Below are 22580 nucleotides of genomic sequence, written 5' to 3'. Positions count from 1 at the left end.
TTTATCAATTGCTTCCTATTGAAAAAAAAAAAAAAACAGCCTCAAATTTTGACTCCTGAGTAGGCTTTTCTCAACCTCACAACATAACTTTCGTTAGCATGACTATTCTCTGTATTCTCAGCTTCTCTGCTCACCAAGCTGGTTTGTTCACTATGCAATACATTTGGCCACTTGTGATTTTTGTAGGGGAGAATACACATCTTGTCACTCAGGCATCACAAGCTGCTCTACTATTTTTTTTTTCTTTTTTTAATATCAGGGATTGAACCTGGAGGCGGGGAGGGTGCTTAATCACTGAGCCACATCTCCAGCCCATTTTTTATGTTTTAGTTTGAGACAGGGTCTTTCTAAATTGCTTAGGTCCTTGCTAAGTTGCTGAAGCTGGCTTTGAACTCGTGATCCTCCTGCCTCAGCCTCCAGAGACACTGAGATTACAGGCGAGCGCCACCATGCTGACTCTATTGTTTTCTTAAGCATGATTGTGTCTGTAATTGAATGAGTTTTAAACTACATGATACATGGAATTTCATGGAACTAAAGTTGTTTTTAAATTGCTTCACTTGTATAATCACACAAGTATATTTTCATGTAAAAAACAGATAAAGTGAGAGTTCCCTTGATTATTTTCATGGTCTCCATCCAACCCATCTTCAGAACTAACTACTATTATCAATTGGCATGCTCTTCTTGGACTTTTCTCTATTCATTTACATTCTATAAATATACATAGGGGGGCTGGGGATGTGGCTCAAGTGGTAGCGCGCTCGCCTGGCATGCGTGAGGCCCGGGTTCGATCCTCAGCACCACATACAAACAAAGATGCTGTGTCCGCCGAAAACTGAAAAAAAAATAAATATTAAAATATTCTCTCTCTCTCTCTCTCTCTCTCTCTCTCACACACACACACACACACACTCTCTCTCTCTCTCTCTCTTTAAAAAATAAATAAATAAATATACATAGGGGAGTATATAGTTTTACATATCAGATTATCTTATTCTTCAACTTTTCAAGGACTTTCCATTGTAGTTAGAATGAAGTCCATACTTCTTACTATGGCCTGAAGGATTCTACACAATCTGGTCTTTGCCTCTTTGATCTTCTCCTGGTATGAAGAAATGCTAAGGTGTTCTTCCCATAGTCTATGTGCTGTACAGTCTATTTAGAAAGCCCTGTACCCATCCTGGCTTGACTGATTCCTTCAGCTCTGAGCTCAAAATTTATTCCTTATAAGACTTTTGCAGACACCCACTCTAATTTAATACTCCTACCCCCTCATCTCTGTTTCCAAACTCCTTTTCCATATCCTTATTTTAGGCAAGATAGCTGCTCCACTGGGTTTGAATCCCCACTTCACTAGATGGTAGTTAAGTCATTTAACTTTTTTTGTGCTCAGGTTTCTCATCTGAAGACAAAGATATTTATAGTACCTACTTTAGGAAATCAGGTGAATTAATATTTGTAAAACAACAAGAAAGTGCTTAGGACATATTGAAATCTGTATATATTTTTCCTCAGCACTTGCCATTATCTGCAATTATTTACTTATTTGTATGTTTATCATTGCTTTTCTCCCTGAAGAATGCAGGGACCTTGTCTGTTTGGCTCTTAGCACCAAGAACAGTGTCTGATTCATAGCAGCCTGTAATAAAGAAAAGTTTGAATGTAAGAATGTTCAAATATTACCTTCTGCATTGGGATCGATGTGTTCAAGAGATAAGTTTAAAATGGAAAGCATAGTTCTGCTTTTATTAAAAGTGTTTAACTTTTATACACTGGAACTAAGCTCCTCTCATACTTCCAAAGAAGTAGGACTAACCCAACTGCAATTCCCTCATGTGTCTTACTTTCCCAAAGAGCACAGGGTCCATACAACCAATGTCACAGCTGCTACTCACCAACAATCTTTAGAAAACATTAGTGCAGTTATTACAAGCAAAACTGACAGTCCCAGATCCCAGTACAATCCAGACCTATATTGCAGTTGCCAGCCAAGTGATTTAGGATTATCTGGAGGATGAGAAAAGAGAAAAGCTTCTTGTCTGAGCTTGTCAGATTGCCAGTGATATTGTGCCAGCTGGCCAGGGTTGATGATCCTAAACCCAATTGGAAAATTGTAAAGAGGTTAGTTATGCTTCTGTGTGCTCCTCTTGATACCTTGTATAAACCCAAGGCTTTCTGTAGCTGTGATGCAGCTACTGTCACCACTGTGGCTGGGCTTCAGAGGCCCAGGGAAGTCACACTAATGTAAACTTTGCTACTCCAAAGGATGCATAGAAGTTTCTTTCCTGCAAACAGTTTCTTGCTACAGCAGGTCCAACCTCGATCATCTATTGAAGGCTAAGAAATAAGATAAAGGAGAAAGAAAATAGAAACAACAACAACAACAACAACAAAAACATTAGATTTTCACCTACAAATCAAGCTTGAGAAAAATCCAAGTGTCAGGTGTTCCATTCTGGTTCTAGTAAAGAACCTGAAATTTGTGCATAGTACAGCTGCCTATTCAATATTGTGTCCCCTAAAAGATTTCTTGTGACTCCCCCAAGAAAGAAATTTCCATTTTTTATCCAAGACTGATCCTGACTCATGAAGTGTGAGTTTGTGGAAAGCCTATGTTGATCCCCACATGAATATGTTTTCTCTTTTACCTAAGCTACTGTGGTCTGAAATCAGCTGGTAAAGTTGTAATCTAAAGTCACCGGCTGCTCAATGACAGCCCAAACTATTCATAGTAAATACAAAAGTTTTTCTCTCTCCTGTCATATTTTGATCCAGATGATAGCTTTCATTTGTTACCTCAGTAGACACCAGTATGTTCAGGGTTTTGTGTGGGCCCCTCCCTATTTCACACCTCAAGCTTTGCAACTGCAGAGATAGGAAAGTTATATCCACATGTCCCAAAAGAAAACAAATAATACAAATTGCAAAAAAGAGTATTCTTTTCTCAACGCCCAGTGCCAGGTAGGCCTAGAATGGCCACTCCATGATGTCTCAACTGATGGTCTGGACCAAGCTGATGGTGTGGCCAGAAAGGAGATGGTGGGGGTCTCTTGTCAGCTGAGAAAACATCTTGCCCAGCTTGTTGATCTACGTGACAGGAGAAAGGAAATAGAATATAGCCCCTTGTACAGGTGTAGGAAGTGAAAGAGAAATGGCAGGACCTGGGTTATTCCCTATAGATCAAGGTGTCCTAAACCATTAGTAAATGTGGTTCAGTGAATGTCTCTAGCTCTCTTCCATTAAATTGGCTGTTCCTCTTTGTTTGGGAGCCAGATATTAAGTGCAGTTGTATGAAAGAGGGATGAAATAATCCTCTTTACTGTGGCTAAGGCTGAAACATGATTTAAGGTTCAGAAAACTTCACCTTCCCAAGTAGTGATTGATTCTAGATAAGCCTGTCAAGACAACAGTTTCCAATTACACATATTCTTTGTGGCATCTGGGTACTACTACTGATCTCTCCATTTTCTACTCTGCCTTAGATGGACGTTATATTTTTCTGGTCATTGTTACAGCTCTCACTCACTTTTTCTCAGTCGTTACAGATGCTTTTTCTCTACCTGGATCTGCAATGTGGGAATTCCCTTCTGTTTCTCTTTCTCACTGTTCTCTTCATATTCTGGCTGGATAATTTTATTTACTTCCAAAACTTCAACTTGATTTTCATGTTGATCTCTGCTCTATCTTAATCTCTTTCTTCTCCCCTAAATTTCCAAAACTGTTTTTCGAATTGCTTTTTGGGTTGTCCATAAAAAGGCCTCATTTGCATCCTGAAATCATATCAAAGGCATCAAATCCACCACTGCTCCCCGTCTACTTCTCTACTCTTGACAAACTTACTCCTTCTCTGGGGCTTCCTATTCCAATTAATGTCATGCCTATGTAATTCTTAAAGCTTAGATCAAATGCCTCTTCCTTCTTGAAGCATTCCATGATACTTTGGTTGGAATTATAAGGTTTCTTCCTCTCCTCTTCCTCCTCCTTCTCCTCCTCCTCCTCCTTCTCCTCTTCTTCTTTTCTTTTTTGGTGGTACTGGGAATTGAACCCTGAACCCAGGGGCACACTCTCACTAAGCCACATCCCCAGTTATTTTATTATTTTTTATTGTTTTGAGTCAGGGTCTCACTAAATTGCCTAGGCTGGTGTCAAACTTGTAATCTTCTTCCTCAGCCTCCTGAGTTGCAGGGATTATAGGCCTGTGCCACCACACCCAGTTTAGAAGCTCTTTTCTTTGCACAGTATGCTGATTTTTCTTTTTAAATGGATTTGTCAAGGATTGTGAAAGGTCTGAGATTGTAGTTTACTTGCAAGCTATCTAGTTAGCTGAGTTCAATGGATGGTAAGATAGAATGTAACACTTCTGGGTCAGGGACAAAGGACTTTATTACTCACAGCACAGCAAACTCCATAAGCTTTTTTTTTTAGCTATTGTCAGACCTTTATTTTATTTATTTTTATGAGGTGCTGAGAATTGAACCCAGTGCCTCACACATGCCGGGCAAGTGCACTTCCACTGAGCCCCAGCCCCAGCCCCAAACTCCATAAGCTTTATGTTTGTATTTGGTCTCTTGTTCCCCCCATGTCCCATGATTGAGGGGCAGAGGGGCCTATGTTGATGCTGGGAATGCAGTAATTTTGTGCCACATCCGAAGAGCTCTGAGCTTAGTGATACTGGATCTTTTATAATGGATGCAAGGAAACCTGCCTGACCCTTGCTCTAGAGGGAGATGTTACATTTATTATACTGGACAGTAAATAAACCTGACTTTCGTTCCACAGGGAAGGGTTATCTCTATCTTTCAATTGATTATACCGCTGATTATACAAACATCTGTGTAAAGGCAGTCAGGAACAAAAGGTCAGTTGGTAAAGACAGAAACATGAGAGACCAATTGATAATTGTCTCTGAACAGGATTTATTATTTATTTTTTTATATTAATGATTAGCATTTTTTCTACATCTCAAATATAGTTTCTTATATATTGGAAATGGTGGCTATTTTTTTTTTTTTTGTATTAGGGATTGAACCTAGGAGAACTTTACCACTGAGCCACATCCGCAGCCCCTTTTATGTTTTATTTTGAGATAGAGTCTTTATGTTGCTTAGGGCCTCCCTAAGTTGCTGAGGCTGACTTTGAATTTTCGATCCTCCTGCCTTGGCTTCTTAAACTACTGGGATTACAGGTGTGTGCCACCATGCCTAGCTATTTTTGATATTCTTTGAATCACCCCATCAAGTTTCCTTCATGACCAGAGAAAATCTGTTAATAGAACAAGGTATTCCTGGCTGTTGGGGGCCATGGAGATCCTGCAAAGAATGGGGGAACTATTAGGCCCAGCATCTGTTGAAAATCATTACCAAAACTGTGGCTTCAACCATGACCAGTTTGACAGAGAATAATACTTTAGAAATAATTGTATCACTCAGGGTTCTTACTTACAAGTGAGAAAAATGAACTCTGGCTGATTTAAATAGAAGGATTATTAAATGGACACAGGATAGGTGACAGAATTTCTAGGGGAGCCATAGAGTGAGTTGCTGAGGTTCTGCAGCCAAGAACTATGCCCAAATCATGCTCCTCTTGCAGCTGGGTGCTAGATGCTGCCACTTGTACCTCTGAGACTACTGCCATTGATCTTGCCCACTCTGGCTAAAACTAATGCCTTTTCTTCATCCATCACCCTTCACTAGAACCAATGCTGTATAATGTCTCATCCGCTCCATCAATCATTAGTTTCCATATCAATGCCTTGGGAGCAAGTATCTGATTGGCAAACTTGGATCATGAGCTATGCTTGGCTTCAAGAGAAGCTGGGAAGATGAATAGTGGGCATTTTCAACCTTTAAGGTAGGAAACAACAGATGGGGAATTCTCCAACAATAGGAAGTTGGCAAAACTGGGTGTCAAAAAAGAAAAAAGAATGTGGTTTCACTGTACTCTTACACTCTCAGCTTTCCATACACCATAAGGACTAACCCATAAAGCTTGTTTCTCCCATGGAACAGTGACTTCTTGGAAGAGAGACCTCCTTTAAGTTGGAACAAAGAGAGTGCATTTAGGAGTTTTCACCTGTAGGAAAAATAAACAGAATTCTCACTGGGAAAGGATGGGGGAAAGATTAGAAAGAACAGGGGATATAATCTGCCTGGGTTCTTTAGGGACCCAACATCTCTTTTCTCCTTCCTGGATCAGCCTGAAAAGATGGAGCAATTGAAAGGATAGAAATTTAGATTAAGAACTTTAGATTGCCTTGCAGGTGATCTTGAATAGGATAGGATGACTGCTACAGAATGGCTATGGCCCTATCATTGATTTATCTGATGAATAAGCTGAAACTCCTCTTCCCTCTCTCTTGACTTTTGGCTAGCATGCAAGGATATACTGTTGTTTGTGTAAAATGTTCATTTTAATATATTTTTTTATTTGGATAAAAATAAATTTGACTCCCATAGAATTCACTAAAATAGTACAGAGAGCAAGTTATATAAATCACAAATTTTAGGAATAGCTAATATGATTTCAAGGCTACCTAGATTTGAGTTGGGGCAGAGGGTAGGTGGGTTGAGGACACCAGAGATCTCTCAGTCATTCTAAAGTAATAAACTACAAGTTTTATCAGTAACTGGAGGCAGAAGCAAAGGCCAGCATGACCTTAAGGAATATCCCCATCGGGACAAAACTTTCCTCTATGTTAAGTTAACATTTAGGCTAGAGGAAAAGGGAAGACAGAAATTTCCTGAAAGAAATTTACTTCAAACAGACCAGATCAAGTTGCTTTTTTTTTTTTTTTTTTTTTGTGAGTGTGTGTGGTACCCAGAATTGAACCCAGAGGTCCTCTATCATGGAGCTACATCCCCAGCCCTTTTTATTTTTTATTTTGAGAGAGGATTTCCCTAAATTGCTGAGACTGGCCCTGAATTTGCGATCCTCCTGCCTCAGTGTGGACAGCAGGCTGTGCTCTGCTCTGAGTTACTCTTTGATGTGTAGATGGGGAGTTTTCAGTCTGTGCCTAAACCATTTTGTAAAGCAGGAGTTTTCCATAAGCTATTTCATTTTGAGTTTAAGTGCTGAAGTGAAATAACTTTACATCTTGTTTGCACAAGTGAACAACTACCATCTACCTGTCACAACCATAAGGCACAAACTAATAAATGAATTAATCATGCTAATAAAAATGACCACCTGTGAACTTATTGAATTAATCAGAAGCACATGGATGCATGGGAGTATCAAACTCATACTGGAAAAAGCAGGCCACAGGCTTACCAAACACACCAGAACATTGTATAATTCAATGCCCTAATTGGAAACCCATAAAATGAGGAGCACCCGAGAGTGGACTTGATGACGCCTTGACCCTGTCACCTCTTTATGAGCCTTGCCCAGGAAAATTGCCATAGTGATGAACCTCCTAATCTGTATCCTTGAGATTTAGCAGATCGTGGTTTCTCCTGTCTGTGAGGACCATGTAAATCCTACTCTAAGCTGACATCTCAGTGAGACGCTTCACGCTCACACTGAGAAACTGCTGACCCACCAGACCTTGGCCTAGAATAAGTTTCTGCACTTTGACAACTCTGCACTTTGAACAAATTCTTTGGCTGGTTAGTAATCTTATTTGACTACCTAGAGTGACTCTTGGCATTCATATCTGCTTTCTGTCTTTTCTCTTAGTTCACCCTCCTGAACTTCTGTGGCTGCCTTTACCCTTTCTTAGCTTTTCTGTCATATATATATATATTGTATAGCATGTGATATGTGACTTGAGAGTTATATATTAGATATATATATATATATATATATATATATATATATATAAATTATATAGCATGTGATATGTGACTTGAGAGTTATATATTAGAAATTAAGACTGGAATAAAAGCACTTGTGATTACCTGGCTTGTGACTACCAGGTGACCCATAGTATTCAGTGAACTGTCACTGATGAAAGTGGTGTAGACTGTGAATTTATTACTAATAAATTCTGACATCGTGGAAAGACACAAACATGTCTGGTTTATGTTATTGACATAGTGTTCATGACACTTAGCCTTCCAAGTTGCTGAGATAAGTGTGCACAACTGAACCCAGTTCATGTTGCTTTTAATTGATCAGTTTATGTCTCTGTTTTCATCTTCCCCTTCCCATAAAAATAGGACTTGAAAGCAAGATGAGACCATTAGAGAAAATAAGCTGCACCTATATAGCAAAACACTCTTTTGTAGTGTGTTAAATTATGTACCTCATTTTACTTCGATGACTGTAATTCCTCTATACTTATTGCCTCTCATTCCCATTCCAGTCATATGGACACTTATTTTACTTGTCACTTGAACTTTCCTATTCCCGTTAGCTGTCATCAGTACTAGCCAAAACTGAGTTCTGAGACTCGAAATTGGAATATTGGCTCTTTAACAATGGCTGAGAGAGGCTGAATTCTTACTTAGGTTGTAGGCTTGTGGCTGAATGCTCTTTCTCTTAAGTTACAACTGACTTGATTTTGCAGTTTGATTTCTAGAAGTAGGAATAATGAACTTTGATTTTTTAAAAAATATTTGTTTTTAGTTGTTGATAGACTTTATTTTATTCATTTATTTATATGCGGTGCTGAGAATCGAACCCAGTGCCTCACACATGCTAGGGAAGTGTTCCACCACTGAGCCACAACCCCGACCCCTGAACTTTGATTTTTTTAAAAACCAGACTAACAGGATTATTTGATTAAACAAGAAATATTACCATATAAGATTGAAACAAATACTCCACAAAGGTGATCTGCGAGTTTGCTCTACTGTGAAGCTAGGCAAAGAGGTCAGTGCATAAGTTTGCAGGGTTCTCCTTGGAGTTATATTGAACAAGTTTGGCTGCTCAGTTCATAAAGCTGTGGTGGCTTCCCCCTTGCAGGGATCAGGGGTGCAGAGATCAAAAGTTACTGAGTTGTTGCAAAGGTTTACCCTTGAACTTTAGATTCCCACGTGTCCCTTTAGCAAAGGAATTTATCATTGGTCTCAATCAAGGAGAGTTGCACATGTAGACCTGCTTTTGAAGGGTAGAGGGTGGGTGGGTGTGAGAAGAGTGGGTTTAGGACCCAGAAGCAGGATTCGCTTCTAGGCATTGTGTCCCACTGGTTGAAAGTCCTGGCCATGCTGTACCTCTTCTTCCTTCCCTCATCTTCTTTCTTTTTCGGGTATTAGGATGAACCCATGGCCTCAAGCATGCTAGGCAAGCACTCTATCACTGAACTGCATCCTCAGCCATTTTTATCTTGAGACAGGGTCTCCTAATTTGCCCAGGCTGTCGTGCAATTTTCGATTCTTTTATCTCAACCTTCTGAATAGCAGGGGTTATAGTGTGCCAGGTTCCTGCTTTATATGTAAGGGTTAAAGGTGAGAGAACTTCCTTTTCATGCCAACTGAAGCTGGCCTATGTGCCTATTTGTACAATTTGGCTGTTACCTAGCTAATATCTCTCAAGTGCTCCCTCCCTCCACCCCCCTTCACCAACTCTGTACTGGGCCTTGCTCCAGAGTTTCCAGCTTGCCAGGCATGCTGCTCTAACCTATCTCCCTAATTCTCTTTCTTATCTTTGAATGCAGTGTTCTAGGAGCTTGTCTCCTTGGGTTTCCAAGTGTACCAGAATTCAAGGGTCAAACCAGTGTAAAGCAGATGTGGGCAAATGGCTAAGAGAACAAAGCTTGTTTAGGGTCCAGCTGGTAGTGAAAAGATGTGCACTCTGGAGATTTAGGCTTGGGTCACAGAGAGACTTTTTTTGTTCTGCTGGAGCACTGAAATCAAATTTACAGAGCTTACAACCACAGTTGCCTGGTAGACTTCTGTAGCTGTAGGCTTTACTTCCTCTTCCTAAGCACAGTTTTGCTGAAATCGAAGCCATAAGTTGCTCTATCCACAATATTTCCAGTTTGATAAGTGGCCCCCTATAACCTAGGTGCTTGAGCCAGAAATATGGTGTTATTTTAGTTGCTCCTTCCTCACATCCACATCCAGTTAATCACAAATACCTATTAAGTCCATTTCCAAATGTTCATTTTCTCTCCCACATTTCCTCTCCTGGCCTCCATAATGTCCCCCACATTTTTAATATATTCTTATTATCCACCTATAATTAACTCTCCATAAAGCAGCCAAGTGATCTTTCCATGATATGTGTTCTGCCTACCACCTGTGGAGGAATACTGTTCAATACTGTTTTCTGGGTCTGAGGTTGTGGCTCAATAGTAGAGCACTAGCCTAGCATGTGTGAGACGCTGGGTTTGAGTCTCAGCACCACATAAAAAAATAAGTAAACAAAATAAAGGTATTGTGTCCATCTACAACTAAAAAAAAATTTAAAAAAGCAATTGTTTTTTGCACATAGTTCAGATATTTAAGCATGAATTGAATGGCTCTGCTTAGTTTTGTAGTTTCACCCTTTTCCTGTTCAAAGGTGACTTTTATCTGCTCTTGTCTATAATGCCCTTCTTCTTTTTTAGTCAATTCTACTTCACATTCTTTGGAATTATTCCCTCCTTTTCTCTAGCCTGGACAGGGTTAGTTTATTTTGGCATAATCAATTAGCATACTTCCACCCATTTGTCACAAGTCTTAATAGGTTGCACCATATTGAAAGTTTATCACCTTTGAAAAGCTTCAAGAATTTTTATTACTCAGCTGTAACTTAAATCCTTAGTATATGCTCAACAAATGTTGAATGAATGAATGACACTATATCACCGTAACTGTGCCGCGCATATATTCCCTGGAGGGCGCGCGCGCGCATGTGTGTGTGTGTGTGTGTGTGTGTGAGAGAGAGAGAGAGAGAGAGAGAGAGAGAGAGAGCCCCCAGTGTGAGGGAGGAACAAAATTCATTTAAGAGCACTTGCTTACTTTTTTTTTTTTTTTGTCCCTGTGATTCTATTTCTGGAAGTCAGTGGTGGGAATCTAGGACTTTGCCTTTTGAAAGTTCCTGGATGATTTTTATGCAAGAGATCCAGGTATTATATTGAGAAATCTTTACCACGGCTAAGGGTAACTTTCTTACTTAAAGTCTATATCTGAAAGCCCCTTAAGGATAGGTGCACCGCGATATTTTTCTAGGCCGGTTCCTAAACCTGGAAAACGTTTGTTGAGAGAATGACGAAATGATAGGGGATGTATATAGAGGGCTGCCACACAACTTTTGAAAACTCCATTCTTTTTTTTTTTTTTTAAGAGAGAGTGAGAGAGAGTATTTTTTTAATATTTATTTATTTATTTTTTTTTTAGTTTTCGGCGGACACAACATCTTTATTTGTTTGTGGTGCTGAGGATCGAAGCCGGGCCGCATACTTGCAAAGCGAGCCCGCTATCGCTTGAGCCACATCCCCAGCCCCAAAACGGGCTGCTTTTTTTTTTTTTTTTACCTTCTTTTTTTTTTTTTTTCATGTTCATGATTTATTTATTTTCATAACTAAAAATAAATAAAATATGTAAGAACAAAACTTTTTCCAAAGATTAAAAAAATTCATTGGGAGAGAATATATTTCTTAATCATTCTATAAAAGTAAAATTACTACAACAAAATCAGACAAAGGAATAACAAGAAGATTGCAGAACCGTATCTCTTAAAAGTATAAATACAAAAGTACTCAACAATATATTAGCAACCCAAATGCAGGAGCACATTAAAATAATTATATACCCTGACCAACTGAAATTTATCCCAGTAATGCAACTGTGTTTGAGCATATGAAAAACAGTTGGTATTCATTAATAAACTCTTATAATTAAGTATCAAAAAGATGAATAAATACATGGTCATCTCAACTGATGCAAAAAAAGCATTTGAATAAACTCAGTGCTTTTTCATAATAAAACCATTCAACAAACTAAGGATATAAGGGAACAAACACAACTTGAGAAGGGAATCTAAGAAAATCCCACTGGTAACATCATACTTCAAAGAGAAAAATTGAAAACTTTCCAAAAATATTAGAAAAATGCCCAGCATGGTAGCACATGACTTATCCTAGTGATTCAGGAGACTGAGGCAAGAGCATCCAAAGTTCAGCTTTGGCAACTTAGTGAGAGACTCTGACTCCAAATGAAAAACAAAAAATTATAAAGGGTTAGGATGCAGCTTGGTGGTAAACCACCCTGAGTTCAATCCCCAGTACCTAAAACAAAACAAAACAAAAATTAGCTGGGCATGGTGGCACATGCCTGTAATCCCAGCGGCTCAGGAGGATCAGGCAGGAGGATCGTGAATTCAAACCCAGCCTCAGCAACAGGGAGGCACTAAGCAACTCAGTGAGACCTTCTGTCTAAACAAAATACAGAATAGGGACAGCCTGAGCAGAGCGTCTCTGGGGGAGCGGAGACCCACGAGAGGTGCGTCCCTCTCAGCCTGGCAGCGCTCCCAGGCCGCAGCGCCAGCGCCTTCAGCTCGTTTGACTTCCTTCCCTGCGGACGGCTGCGCCCTGGCAATGGCGTTGGCGGCGCTGGCAGAGGTGGAGCCGGCCTATGGCAGCTGGTACCAACAGTTGCAGAATGAAGAGCCTGGGGAACCTGAGCAGGCTGCAGGTGATGCTCCACCACCTTACAGCAGCATCTCTGCAGATAGTGCAGCCTATTTTGACTACAACAACGAATCTGGGTTTCCAAAGCCCCCATCTTATAACGTGGCCACAACACTGCCCACTTATGATGAGGTTGAAAGCTGAAGAGATGAAGATTTTGTGGGCCGGGATGATTTTGATGATGCTGAACAGCTGAGGATAGGAAATGATGGGATTTTCATGTCAACTTTTTTCATGGCATTCATCTTCAACTGGATTGAGTTTTTCCTGTCTTTTTGCCTGACCACCTCAGCTGCAGGAAGGTATGGGGCCATCTCAGGATTTGGTCTCTCTCCAATTAAGTGGATCCTGATTGTCAAGTTTTCCACCTACTTCCCTGGATACTTTGATGGTTCAGTACTGGTTCTGGTGGGTGTTCCTGGTTTTAGGCTCTCTCCTGTTTCTCAGAGGATTTATCAATTATGCAAAAGTCCGGAAGATGCCAGAAACTTTCTCAAATCTCCCCAGGACCAGAGTTCTCTTTATTTATTAAAGATGTTTTCTGGCAAAGGCCTTACTGCGTTTATGAATTCTCTCTCAAGAAGCAAGAGAACACCCCTCTTACAAAAAGACAGACCTCTTCACAGCAATATTCCCGGTTACTTGATGGAATGATTCCTCATCTGACATAATTCTCCAACTTAAGCATCATTGATAATGAGAGAGAGTCTTCACTCTGACATTTGGGAGCAATGTTACTGAGTGTATTTGACCTCAATTACCCGATCTTAATAAGATGTGGGAACAATTAAGAAAAGCATTACAGCCGAAAGTAGTGGCACACGCCTATAATCCCAGCAGCTCGGGAGGCTGAGGCAGGAGTTCTGGGAGTCCAAAGCCAGCCTCAGCAACTTAGTGAGGCACTATTCAACTTAGCAAGACCCGTCTCAAAATAAAATATAAAAAGGACAAGGACACACGGATCAAGTTTTCATTGCACCATTATTTGTGAAAGGGACAACCCAGAACAGTAGAACCCTTGGGCAGTGTTGTGAAAACTTTGTAGGGACCTTTTTACTTGTCATAGTGGTTGAGTTGAGATCACTACTGATGCTTGGAGGAAGGCAGCCAGGGATGTAACATATCCTAGCATGTGCAAGGCACTGGGTTTGATCAGGCTGGGGGTGTAGCTCATTGGTAAAGCACTTGCCTAGCATACACAAGGCCTTAGGCTTGATACCCACACCCCATGTGGTTCCTGCAGGCATTTGCAATTGCAACCCCTGATTGAGAGGTCTCTGTTCCATTGTCTAGATCACCTTTTGAGATAGCAATGGAAGGATTAATTCCTCCAAATCCAACACATCTTTAATCCCAGCAGCTCAGGAAGCTGAAGAAGGAGGATCACAAGTTCAAAGCCAATCCTAGCAATTTAGTGAGGCCCTCAGGCTCTACAGACCATAGAGTCTCTCTCACAAGATCCTGCTTAATCACTGCGAACCCCCTTCTCTTCTTCTATGTGGTCACTCACATGGAACATTTGCTGGACTCTGAAACACTTTTCAAAGATATGCCTTCACAATTCAGCCAAGGTTTCCAAACTGCCTCACCAGGATATCCTCAGAAATAGTGATTGATCCTGGCACTCTGGTGAATCTGCTGAGCAGGCAGAGCCATGTGTGGTGGTACACACTTGTAATCCCAGCAACTCCAGAGGCTGAAGCAGGAGGATCACAAGTTTCAAGCCAATCTGAGCAACTTCGTAAGACTCTTGGCAACTTAGCAAGAACCTGTCAAAATTTCACAATAGTTTGCATGCTGATTTGAGCCTCTCCCAATTCACTAATAACCTCACTGGACCAAGCAGGGCTCAATGTATTTCTTCACCAGCACATGCTTTCTGACAGCATTACGCATCACCTGTCTCCTGGCTGAATCGAGTGCCATAGCGAGAATTCCTAGAGCCGGCTGTCCCAAGACAGTGTGCAGAGAGTAAGAGATGCCTGGGTGGCGGCAGCAGGCCTTAGAAGCAGTGGGTATTGGGCAGGAAACCTGCCATGCCTCCAGCCGCAGGGCTGATGCCAGAAACCCACAGCTTGTCCTGCAGCTCTGCAGTGTGCTTCCTTTTTTTTTTTACCTTCTTAAACCAAGTCTTTTGGGCAGGGTCTTCCAGCAAGCAGTCACACTGGACTACATTTCCCAAGGGGCCATGCTTTCGCCACGCAGGCGTACTTGGGAACGCTAGCTTGCGCAGGCGCACTTGGGAAACTACAGTGCCTGTTTTCTTCCCAGAGACCGGCAGGTCGCCTGCTCGCATCCTGCCCCCGCCACTCCCCCAGCTAATTGAGCCTGGCTGATTGAGCCCAGCGACACTGCTAGTGTGTGTGAGGTTGAAGGCAGGAGTCATGACTTCGCCGCTCAGGTTCGACGGGCGTGTGGTACTGGTCACCGGCGCGGGAGGAGGTGAGCCTGGAAGATTGTACGGCCGGCGCGTGTCCCCCTCACGCCGCGGACCCTCCGGTTTGGGTAAGGGATATGTGTGCGGTCGCAGTCCAGGTTCAGGCGTCGGGACTGTGGGCGGGGATGGTGAAGCGGATGGCAGAGCGTGGGCTTGACCGGGTGGCGGCGGTGGTGGGAGGAACCGCAGTTTAAAGGCACTGAATCTGAAGGGGAGCGCCCGCGAGTGGGGGGATCGGCCTTGAGACGGGAGTCACTCAGGCAGGTGCAGCCTACTTTCCCCAGCACCCACGGGCAGCTTCCCAAACCCGGCTGGGCGGCGGGTTGCACAACTGGGTGAAAGTTCTTGGCTCCGTGGGTGTTGATTATGACTCTTGGTGTGGGGGGGACTCTTGTTAGGCCTTGCTCCGATCTCTTAAGGCCTGAAAAGCCGCCTCAGGCCTGGAGGTCCCATCTAAGGAGTGGAGATGCCAGCTTCTTGACTTTGACAAGGCAGTTATTTAGTGTTTATTTTCTAATGTCTGATGTTTTTTAAGTTCTGGAGAGGGCCTATAAAGAGGACATCCATCTGATAAGAGCCCTCCTTGGAGTTTGTATTGTATGCTTATCAAGCCAGGCCGTGTTTTCAAAGTCCAGTGGAATCCTGGAAAAGTTGTAAACGCCAGTGCGTGCAGGGTCGAGATAAATGATAGAGGAATAAAGTGGGAATGGGACAGGAAGTGTGAAGAAAGGAAGAGCAGAGACATTTCTGAAGTGGACCATCCCTTAGGAAATTTGCCAGATCCTCATATATTTCAGGAGAAGCAAACCGAAGAAATGTTATGTGAAAAAACCCAAACAATTTTTAAAGAACAAAAATTAAAACAAACCACTCTCACACACACTGATCCTCTGCAGTAAGATTTTTGCTCTAGTTTCCCCCAAGTGGGTGATCTTTGTAACCTTCACATGCAAGGGATCATAACTTTATGCATCCTTGATTTCCCTTTTATAGAGCCTTGTAATAAAAGGGTCCTAACAAGGAATTATTTGAATTACATATTACAAGCCATAAACAATGGAATTGTCAATTAATTCATATGTACTTTTACATCTTCATTGATAAACTACATCTTAGTTTGCCTTTCAGAAAACAATTTCATTATTAATTGTTGTCCAAGTATTTTATACTCACATTTGTATTTATTCTGAAATGAGCTTTTGGGAAACCATTTTGCTTACTCTTTGTTTTTGAAGGTAATAATGTAATTCACTGGGTATTTTAAATTTCTTTTGGCAGTGACTTGACAGTAAGCAGTGCATTCTATATCAGATCCCCTCCCCCATCTCCATTTGAAGCAAGTTCATGACACAGTACATGAAAATGCTGTGCACTCTGAAATTTTCTATTCTGTTTTATTACATCCCACAAAAATGACCTTGAAACATTAATGAATTGTGACTAGAAAATTATGAGCTTAGCTCCTCCTGTATAAATTGGCTGCATTCTCTCATCCATTCAGATTGGCTAAATTCTAAAATTATGTGGTGATATCTTTTAGTTTTGGAAAATTTGTGTTTTGGGTTCAAAATAAAATTTTTATTTTGTGTTCTTTCTTTTTGGGAAAGCCTGATAATTTAACCATTATCATAAGGTGATAATTTATTCACCTTAGTTTGTTATTTGTATACTTATTTATCAGTTAATTTATACCAAATAAAAATTGTCAATTCAGTTCCTCCATTTATCAGTGAAATTTATTAACTTAAATTTTAGAACATGAACACATTAAAAAATTTTAGTGTAAAAGTAAGTCTTCTAGTTGCTGCCACCGTCTGTTCTTCAATGGTAATTACTAATTGCCAGTCTCTCATATATTCTTACATATTATAAAATCTGTATATGTACACATATCTGTATATGTAAATCTATACTTTCTAGCTCTGAATCAGAATTAAAGTTTTTTTGTGTGTGTTTGATTGTGTAGTCAAGCTTCAGTACAGGATACAGAAATCGCTAGATAGTTTAAACAGAAGGATTGAATACAGGCAATTGGGTTTTAGTGATTTTTCTTAAAATGACTTTTGGAACAATATAGAACTGGTACATTAGAGTAGCCAGTAGTTCTGAGTCTGCCATTGGAATTCTGTCACTGCTCACATAAATTCAGATTTAAAGTATGGACGCTGCCATTCAGGGATTAGGAAGCTGGCTAAGTAGGTTGCCTCCACAGGTCACTGTATTTTAATAAATAGGAAGGTTCAGAGAAAATCAGCTTCTTAACCAGTACTTACAGCTCATATTCTAGTAAAGTGACCTCTATCACTTCCATTTTCTAAATTTTGTGCAAATGCATCTAATGGTGGAATCTAGTTCACATCTGGCATTTTAGCACTAGGTAGCAAGTTAGGAAATGTAAGTAGGTGTATAGTAAAACGTAGTTTTAAACTTTCTAGCCTCTGCAAGCAAATGAGAGTGGATTAGAGTTTGAGAGTGCAAATGAAGACTCTTCTATTGTAATTACTGACTTTCAAATGGGGACTGAGTTGAGTGGACCAAAATAATTCTGACATTTTCTGATTATTTTAAACCAGGTTTGGGCCGAGCTTATGCCCTGGCTTTTGCAGAAAGAGGAGCATTAGTTGTTGGTAAGTTGGTATATTTTTCTTTTTAATCAATAGTTCATAAAAATACAGTCTTCGCAAGCCACCTTTGTCTTTCTATTAAGTAATTTGTGAAGGTATAATTTCATCATAAAGTTTTAACTTCTGCCAGCACATCTTTTACCCCCTTAAGGTGAACTTTTTTTTTTTTTTAAGATTTACTTTTTAAAGTAGTTTCACTTTTGCCTTTTCTTTTTTTTTCTTTCCACACTTTTATATTGGTGCATTATACTTGTACATAATTATGGGATTTGTTGTTACATATTCATAAAAGTACACATAATAATATAATTTGTTGTTTCACAGAATTTCTAACTTAATAGAATTGATAAAGAAGGGCATACATTTGTTGTATACAAGGAAATTCTTGACTTTAGTATTGTGGGCTATAAGTTTTTGAGGTAGAAAGCTTACCTACTAATTTAAGATCAAAGGAGAATCCCCAAAAATACATTGATAAAATAAATAATTGAAATAATTTGATTTGAGAATTGGAAGTTTGGAGTCAGGCAATAAAAAGTGTGGGTCTCTTATCTCTTTCATCAAAAGTTTTCACTTCAAAACTTAAAATTCATTCATGGGTCAGTTTTATGAGTTTTAGTTGTATGATGGGATTGGGGTCAGTTGGAAGATACTGTATTGAAGAATCCCAAAGATGAGAAATTTTAATAATCTAAATAGTTTGGACTGGTCTGATTATTTGGTATTTGATAGATACATAGTAGACAGTTTGTCCATAACTAGGCCTTTGTGTGGAATAACTGAATGAATGCTAAGTGTAAGTATATGTGTAGGGCAGATGTTAGAACCTGATGTTTATTAGTATCTTTCTGGGATAAAATTATTGACCACAGTGATTTCTTAATCCCAATTTTCCTGGGGAATACAGAGAGAGAAATTTCTCTCAATTTGTTTATGGAGACATGTAACAAAAAAGTAAGCATGCAGGGAGATTTTCTAAACAAAGAAGGCCCAAGCAGTTGAATGTAGCTTATCTTTATGAAAGGGACACAGAGACTTTGGATGTTCCTTGCTTAAGATCATAGCTGCTCTGTACTCCTTCAATCGGTTTCTAGTAGCAAGGATAGATTTTGACATTATAGTGTTTGAACAGGGGCCACTGTTGTAGCCTCTCTCTCTTTGACATAAATTTGGAAGAATATTTGATGTGTAGTCCTAAAGACTCATGCTGTTACTATTTTTTCTTTTCTTCCTTTTGAAGTGTTACTATTTAGTTATTAATATTTTATAACTTTTTATCTATTGCATCATTCCTATTCAAGTTTTCATAAGTACAAAGATCTCATCTTTTCTATTTCCTGAAGAAATATTACCTTATACAAAGAAAGTGCTTTGTTCTTTGACTCTTTTGTTGACATTGTCTTTTTGGGGGGAGGGGCTAGTGTGTCTGAAATTGGTTGAATTAATTTTTCTTTTTTCTTTTGTTTTGACTAAGATATAGACATAGTATGTAAACTTGTTTTATATGAGACTTTACAGCAGTGTATGTTTGTGTAGATTGTGTTTGTTTTACTATTTTGAATTTGTTAAATTCAAATGATGAGTGTTTGAATTCTGATAAAGGTAATGTACACAGGGACAATGTGTCATATTTATTTTCTCATCTTATTTAAAGATGGTATTTCAGCAAGTCCTGATCAGAAGTCCAAGAAAGCAGAGGAAAAATATTTGCTAAACTTGGCTGAAGAGCCAGATTTAGTTTTGTGTTAAAGGGCAGAATTCAGTCTTTGTGAATCTGCAGAACCTTTTTTTTTTTGGTACTAGGGATTGAACCCAGGGTCTCATACATGGTAGGCAAGGACTCTACCACTGAAGCAGACGATGGGCCCTTTTTTAAGATTTCATTTTGAGACAGAGTCTCACTATGTTGGCCAGGATGGCCTCCAACTAGCAGTCCCCCCAAATTGCTGGGATTATAGGCATGCGCCAATGTGCCCAGCTTGTCCAGAATTTTCAGTTGATATTTTCTACACTTTTTTAGTTTGTGTCCTACTTTTGAACTTTCTAGGCCACCAAGATATTGTTACCTTACACACATAAACATTCTGTTTCCAGGTTGTGTGCCATGCACAGACTTTTCTCCTTTGTTAATATTTTCTTGCTTAGAATAATTCTTTCCTGAGGAAGCAAACGAATTGTAAAGGGAAATATATAAATCTAGGATGTTATGATGACATCAGAATATCTTGTTTTTGGAAAAGTGATCAGTCAGCTTATCCTATAACTAGTTCAGAGGCCAGTAAGAAATAGGACCTTAAGAAATAAAGTAGCTTGTTTGTCAAGTCCTCTTTTGCTAGGTTGTGCAGGGTTATTAAACAGCCTTTTAATCTAAGTGGCTCAGAGTAATAAAGAATTATTTCATGTTCATCTTCAGTTTCCTGTTAGCTTGTGTTGTACTCTGTGTTCCTAATTTCAGGATGCTAGCTGAAGGAGCAGCTCGTATCTGGGACATTGCTATTATTGGGGCAGAGGGAACATAAAAATGGATCTACTTGGTGGCTTTTTAAAGCTTTTGTTCAGAAGTGATATGCCACTTAACACTTATATTTTATTGGCCAAATCCTTTAACCAAGACTAAAGTATATCATTTAAGAAATTTTCTAATTTCATATTAATATGAGTGCTTTGTTTTATATTCCATAATATAAAACACTATGGACTATTTAAATTTTGGTATAAGAATTTCTAAGCTTTAAGTTTCATGCTCTCAGATGATGTTTAGTTTTGTATAAATTACATGTTTCTAGAGATTTCTGCATATTTGAAGTAGGTGCTGAGGTGCTGGGAATTGAATAATTTTGAGGTTTCCTTAGAACAAGAGCCATACCCATCTTTGGTGAGTTTTAGCTTAAGGGCATGAATGCAAGGCAAACTGACATGTTCCAGGAAGGAGAACCTCTTCTTAGTAAGAAAGGCAAGGCAAACATTGTTATACTCTTGAACTGAAGAAGTAACACCTTTGGAAAAATTAAATTATAATCCTCTGAAGTAAGATTGACATGACTTTTTTTTTTCCCCTGTGCTGCAGTTATAGAATAACTCCTAAGTCTTACATTCCTGTGGGCTGAAGCTAGAATTTATGTTTTCGACCACTGTGCGGATCCTGCCAATTAGGAACTGCATGGTTTAGATCCTGACTCTACTGCCTAATTTCATGACCTTTTTATTTATAGCTTCCTTCCTGAACCTGTAAAATTATGGTGAAGTTAAATTTCATAAAAAATTAAGGACCTTTATAAAGGAAAGAGAAAGGAACCAGTACTACTGCCTGGTTACCATGTACTAGGCACAGTGCTCAAGAATGGAATATATTAGTTCATCAGTGAACTGAGGTTTTGTTTCCTCAGGAGGCATCCCAGCTCCTTTATTTAAACCATGTTTCTCTTGTAGATACTTAGAAAAAGGGCTGCTTTAAGCACCAATGTATTTTCTGCAAGTGTTAAGATAGTGCTTTGCTTAGTAATCGTGGGTATGTGCTGATTGAGTGAAAAAGTTAAACTTATATAACACAAGAAGAAAGATCACTACAAAATTTCAGCTTATAATGAAGGAGCCATATATCACTTATATATAATGAAAGAGCCCACATCCCCCCTAGAGGTCTTTATGACTGACATCATGTTATAGGAGAAAACCTTTGAATTGCTTTAGGATAGCTTAGCTATTTACCATTTTTAAAGCCCAGTTTAGAAAAAGTTAATAAAGTTAATAGACTTATTCAACAAATATTTATTTAGTGATCTGTTAGGTAGCAAACACTGTTTTTGGTGCTGGGTGACTACAATGGGAATTAGAGAGGGCCTCCACTTTCATGGAGTTTATATTCTAGTGAGGAGACAGACAATAAACAAATACTTATGTAAAAATATAATAGATGATGTGGTAAGTGCTATGGAGAAAAGAAATTATGGTGAATAGGATGGAAAGTGCTGAAAGAGGACTTTCTAAAGAGAGACTTGCAGGGAGTAATGGATGTAGCTGTAGATCTGGGACCTAGAAATTTCTGGCAGAGAGCAGCTGGTGCTGAGGTCCTTAGGCAGGAGCAGGCTTCTTGTGTTTCATGTGCAAGAGAGTCAGTGTGGCTGGATTGAGTGAGATCCTTGAAGGGACATAAACAAAGACAACAGTAGAGAATCGAGACCAGATCACATAGGACCATTTTGCTCAGAGTAAGTGCTAGTTTTTAACCTGATTCAGATGGGTGAAAAGAGGAGCAGTATCACTTGATTTAAAAATTCAAGATCATTTTGGTTGCTCTTAAGAGACTTAGATGTCAGGGAGCAAGAGTAGAAATGGAGAAGGATGATGGGCTCACTGGGTTTTATTTTTTTTTATTCTTTTGTGTACATGTATAATTTTCTATTAAAATAAAAAGTGGAAGCAAAGAGGACAGTTAAAGGCTATTGCTGTAATCTACTGCTATGGTTTGGATGTGGTTTGAGTAACCTCCAAGGCTTCATGTAATTTATCCCCATGTGAGATATCAGGAGGGTGGAAGCCTAATCCAACTATGGTGTTTAGAAGTTTGGCCTTTGGGAATTGGTTAGGTTTTGATAAGATCATTAGGATAGAATCCTCCATTATTGAATCCTGGTGGCTTTATGAGGAGGGGAACATATTAATTGATTCATTTATCCTGTCCTTTAGGAATACCTTTGATGCCTTCTTGTTGTGAGACAAATTGAATGATGGTGTCCTTTCCATAAGTCTTGTTGGAACCTAATTCACAGTGCAACAGTATTAAGAGGTGTGGCTTTTGGGAAGGGATTAAGTCATGAGGGTTGGGCCCTCATGAATGGGATTAGCACCCATATAAAAGGATCCACATTCTAAGGGAGTACCCTCTTGCCCTTCCATGCCTTCTGTCATATAAAGACATGGTGTTACTCCTCTGGAGGATGCAGCAACAAGGCACCATCTT

General features: G+C 39.6%; 1 protein-coding gene and 1 pseudogene across 3 annotated transcripts in view; both read left to right on the top strand.

Annotated features, from left to right (window-relative positions):
- LOC124090524 (peroxisomal multifunctional enzyme type 2) overlaps positions 1 to 22580 on the top strand; it is a 73103-nt gene that overhangs the window by 13520 nt on the left and 37003 nt on the right. The window contains exons 1-2 of one of the 3 annotated variants that reach the window (XM_046441153.2): positions 14802 to 15001; positions 17570 to 17623. In XM_046441153.2, the coding sequence (XP_046297109.1) occupies positions 14944 to 15001; positions 17570 to 17623 (112 nt within the window). In that variant the 5' untranslated portion in view covers positions 14802 to 14943. Of the gene's footprint in view, positions 1 to 14801; positions 15065 to 17569; positions 17624 to 22580 lie in introns of those variants that run through there. The other 2 variants (XM_046441152.2, XM_046441151.2) reach the window with 2 other exon arrangements.
- On the top strand, positions 99 to 13728 carry LOC124090523 (NEDD4 family-interacting protein 1-like; annotated as a pseudogene).

The sequence above is a fragment of the Marmota monax genome, unplaced genomic scaffold (assembly GCF_021218885.2).
Source record: "Marmota monax isolate L192 unplaced genomic scaffold, Marmota_monax_Labrador192_F-V1.1 WCK01_AAM20220418_F8-fsc01144, whole genome shotgun sequence".
In the NCBI taxonomy this organism is placed as follows: Eukaryota; Metazoa; Chordata; class Mammalia; order Rodentia; family Sciuridae; genus Marmota; species Marmota monax.
This window is presented reverse-complemented; position numbering and strand designations above follow the sequence as displayed.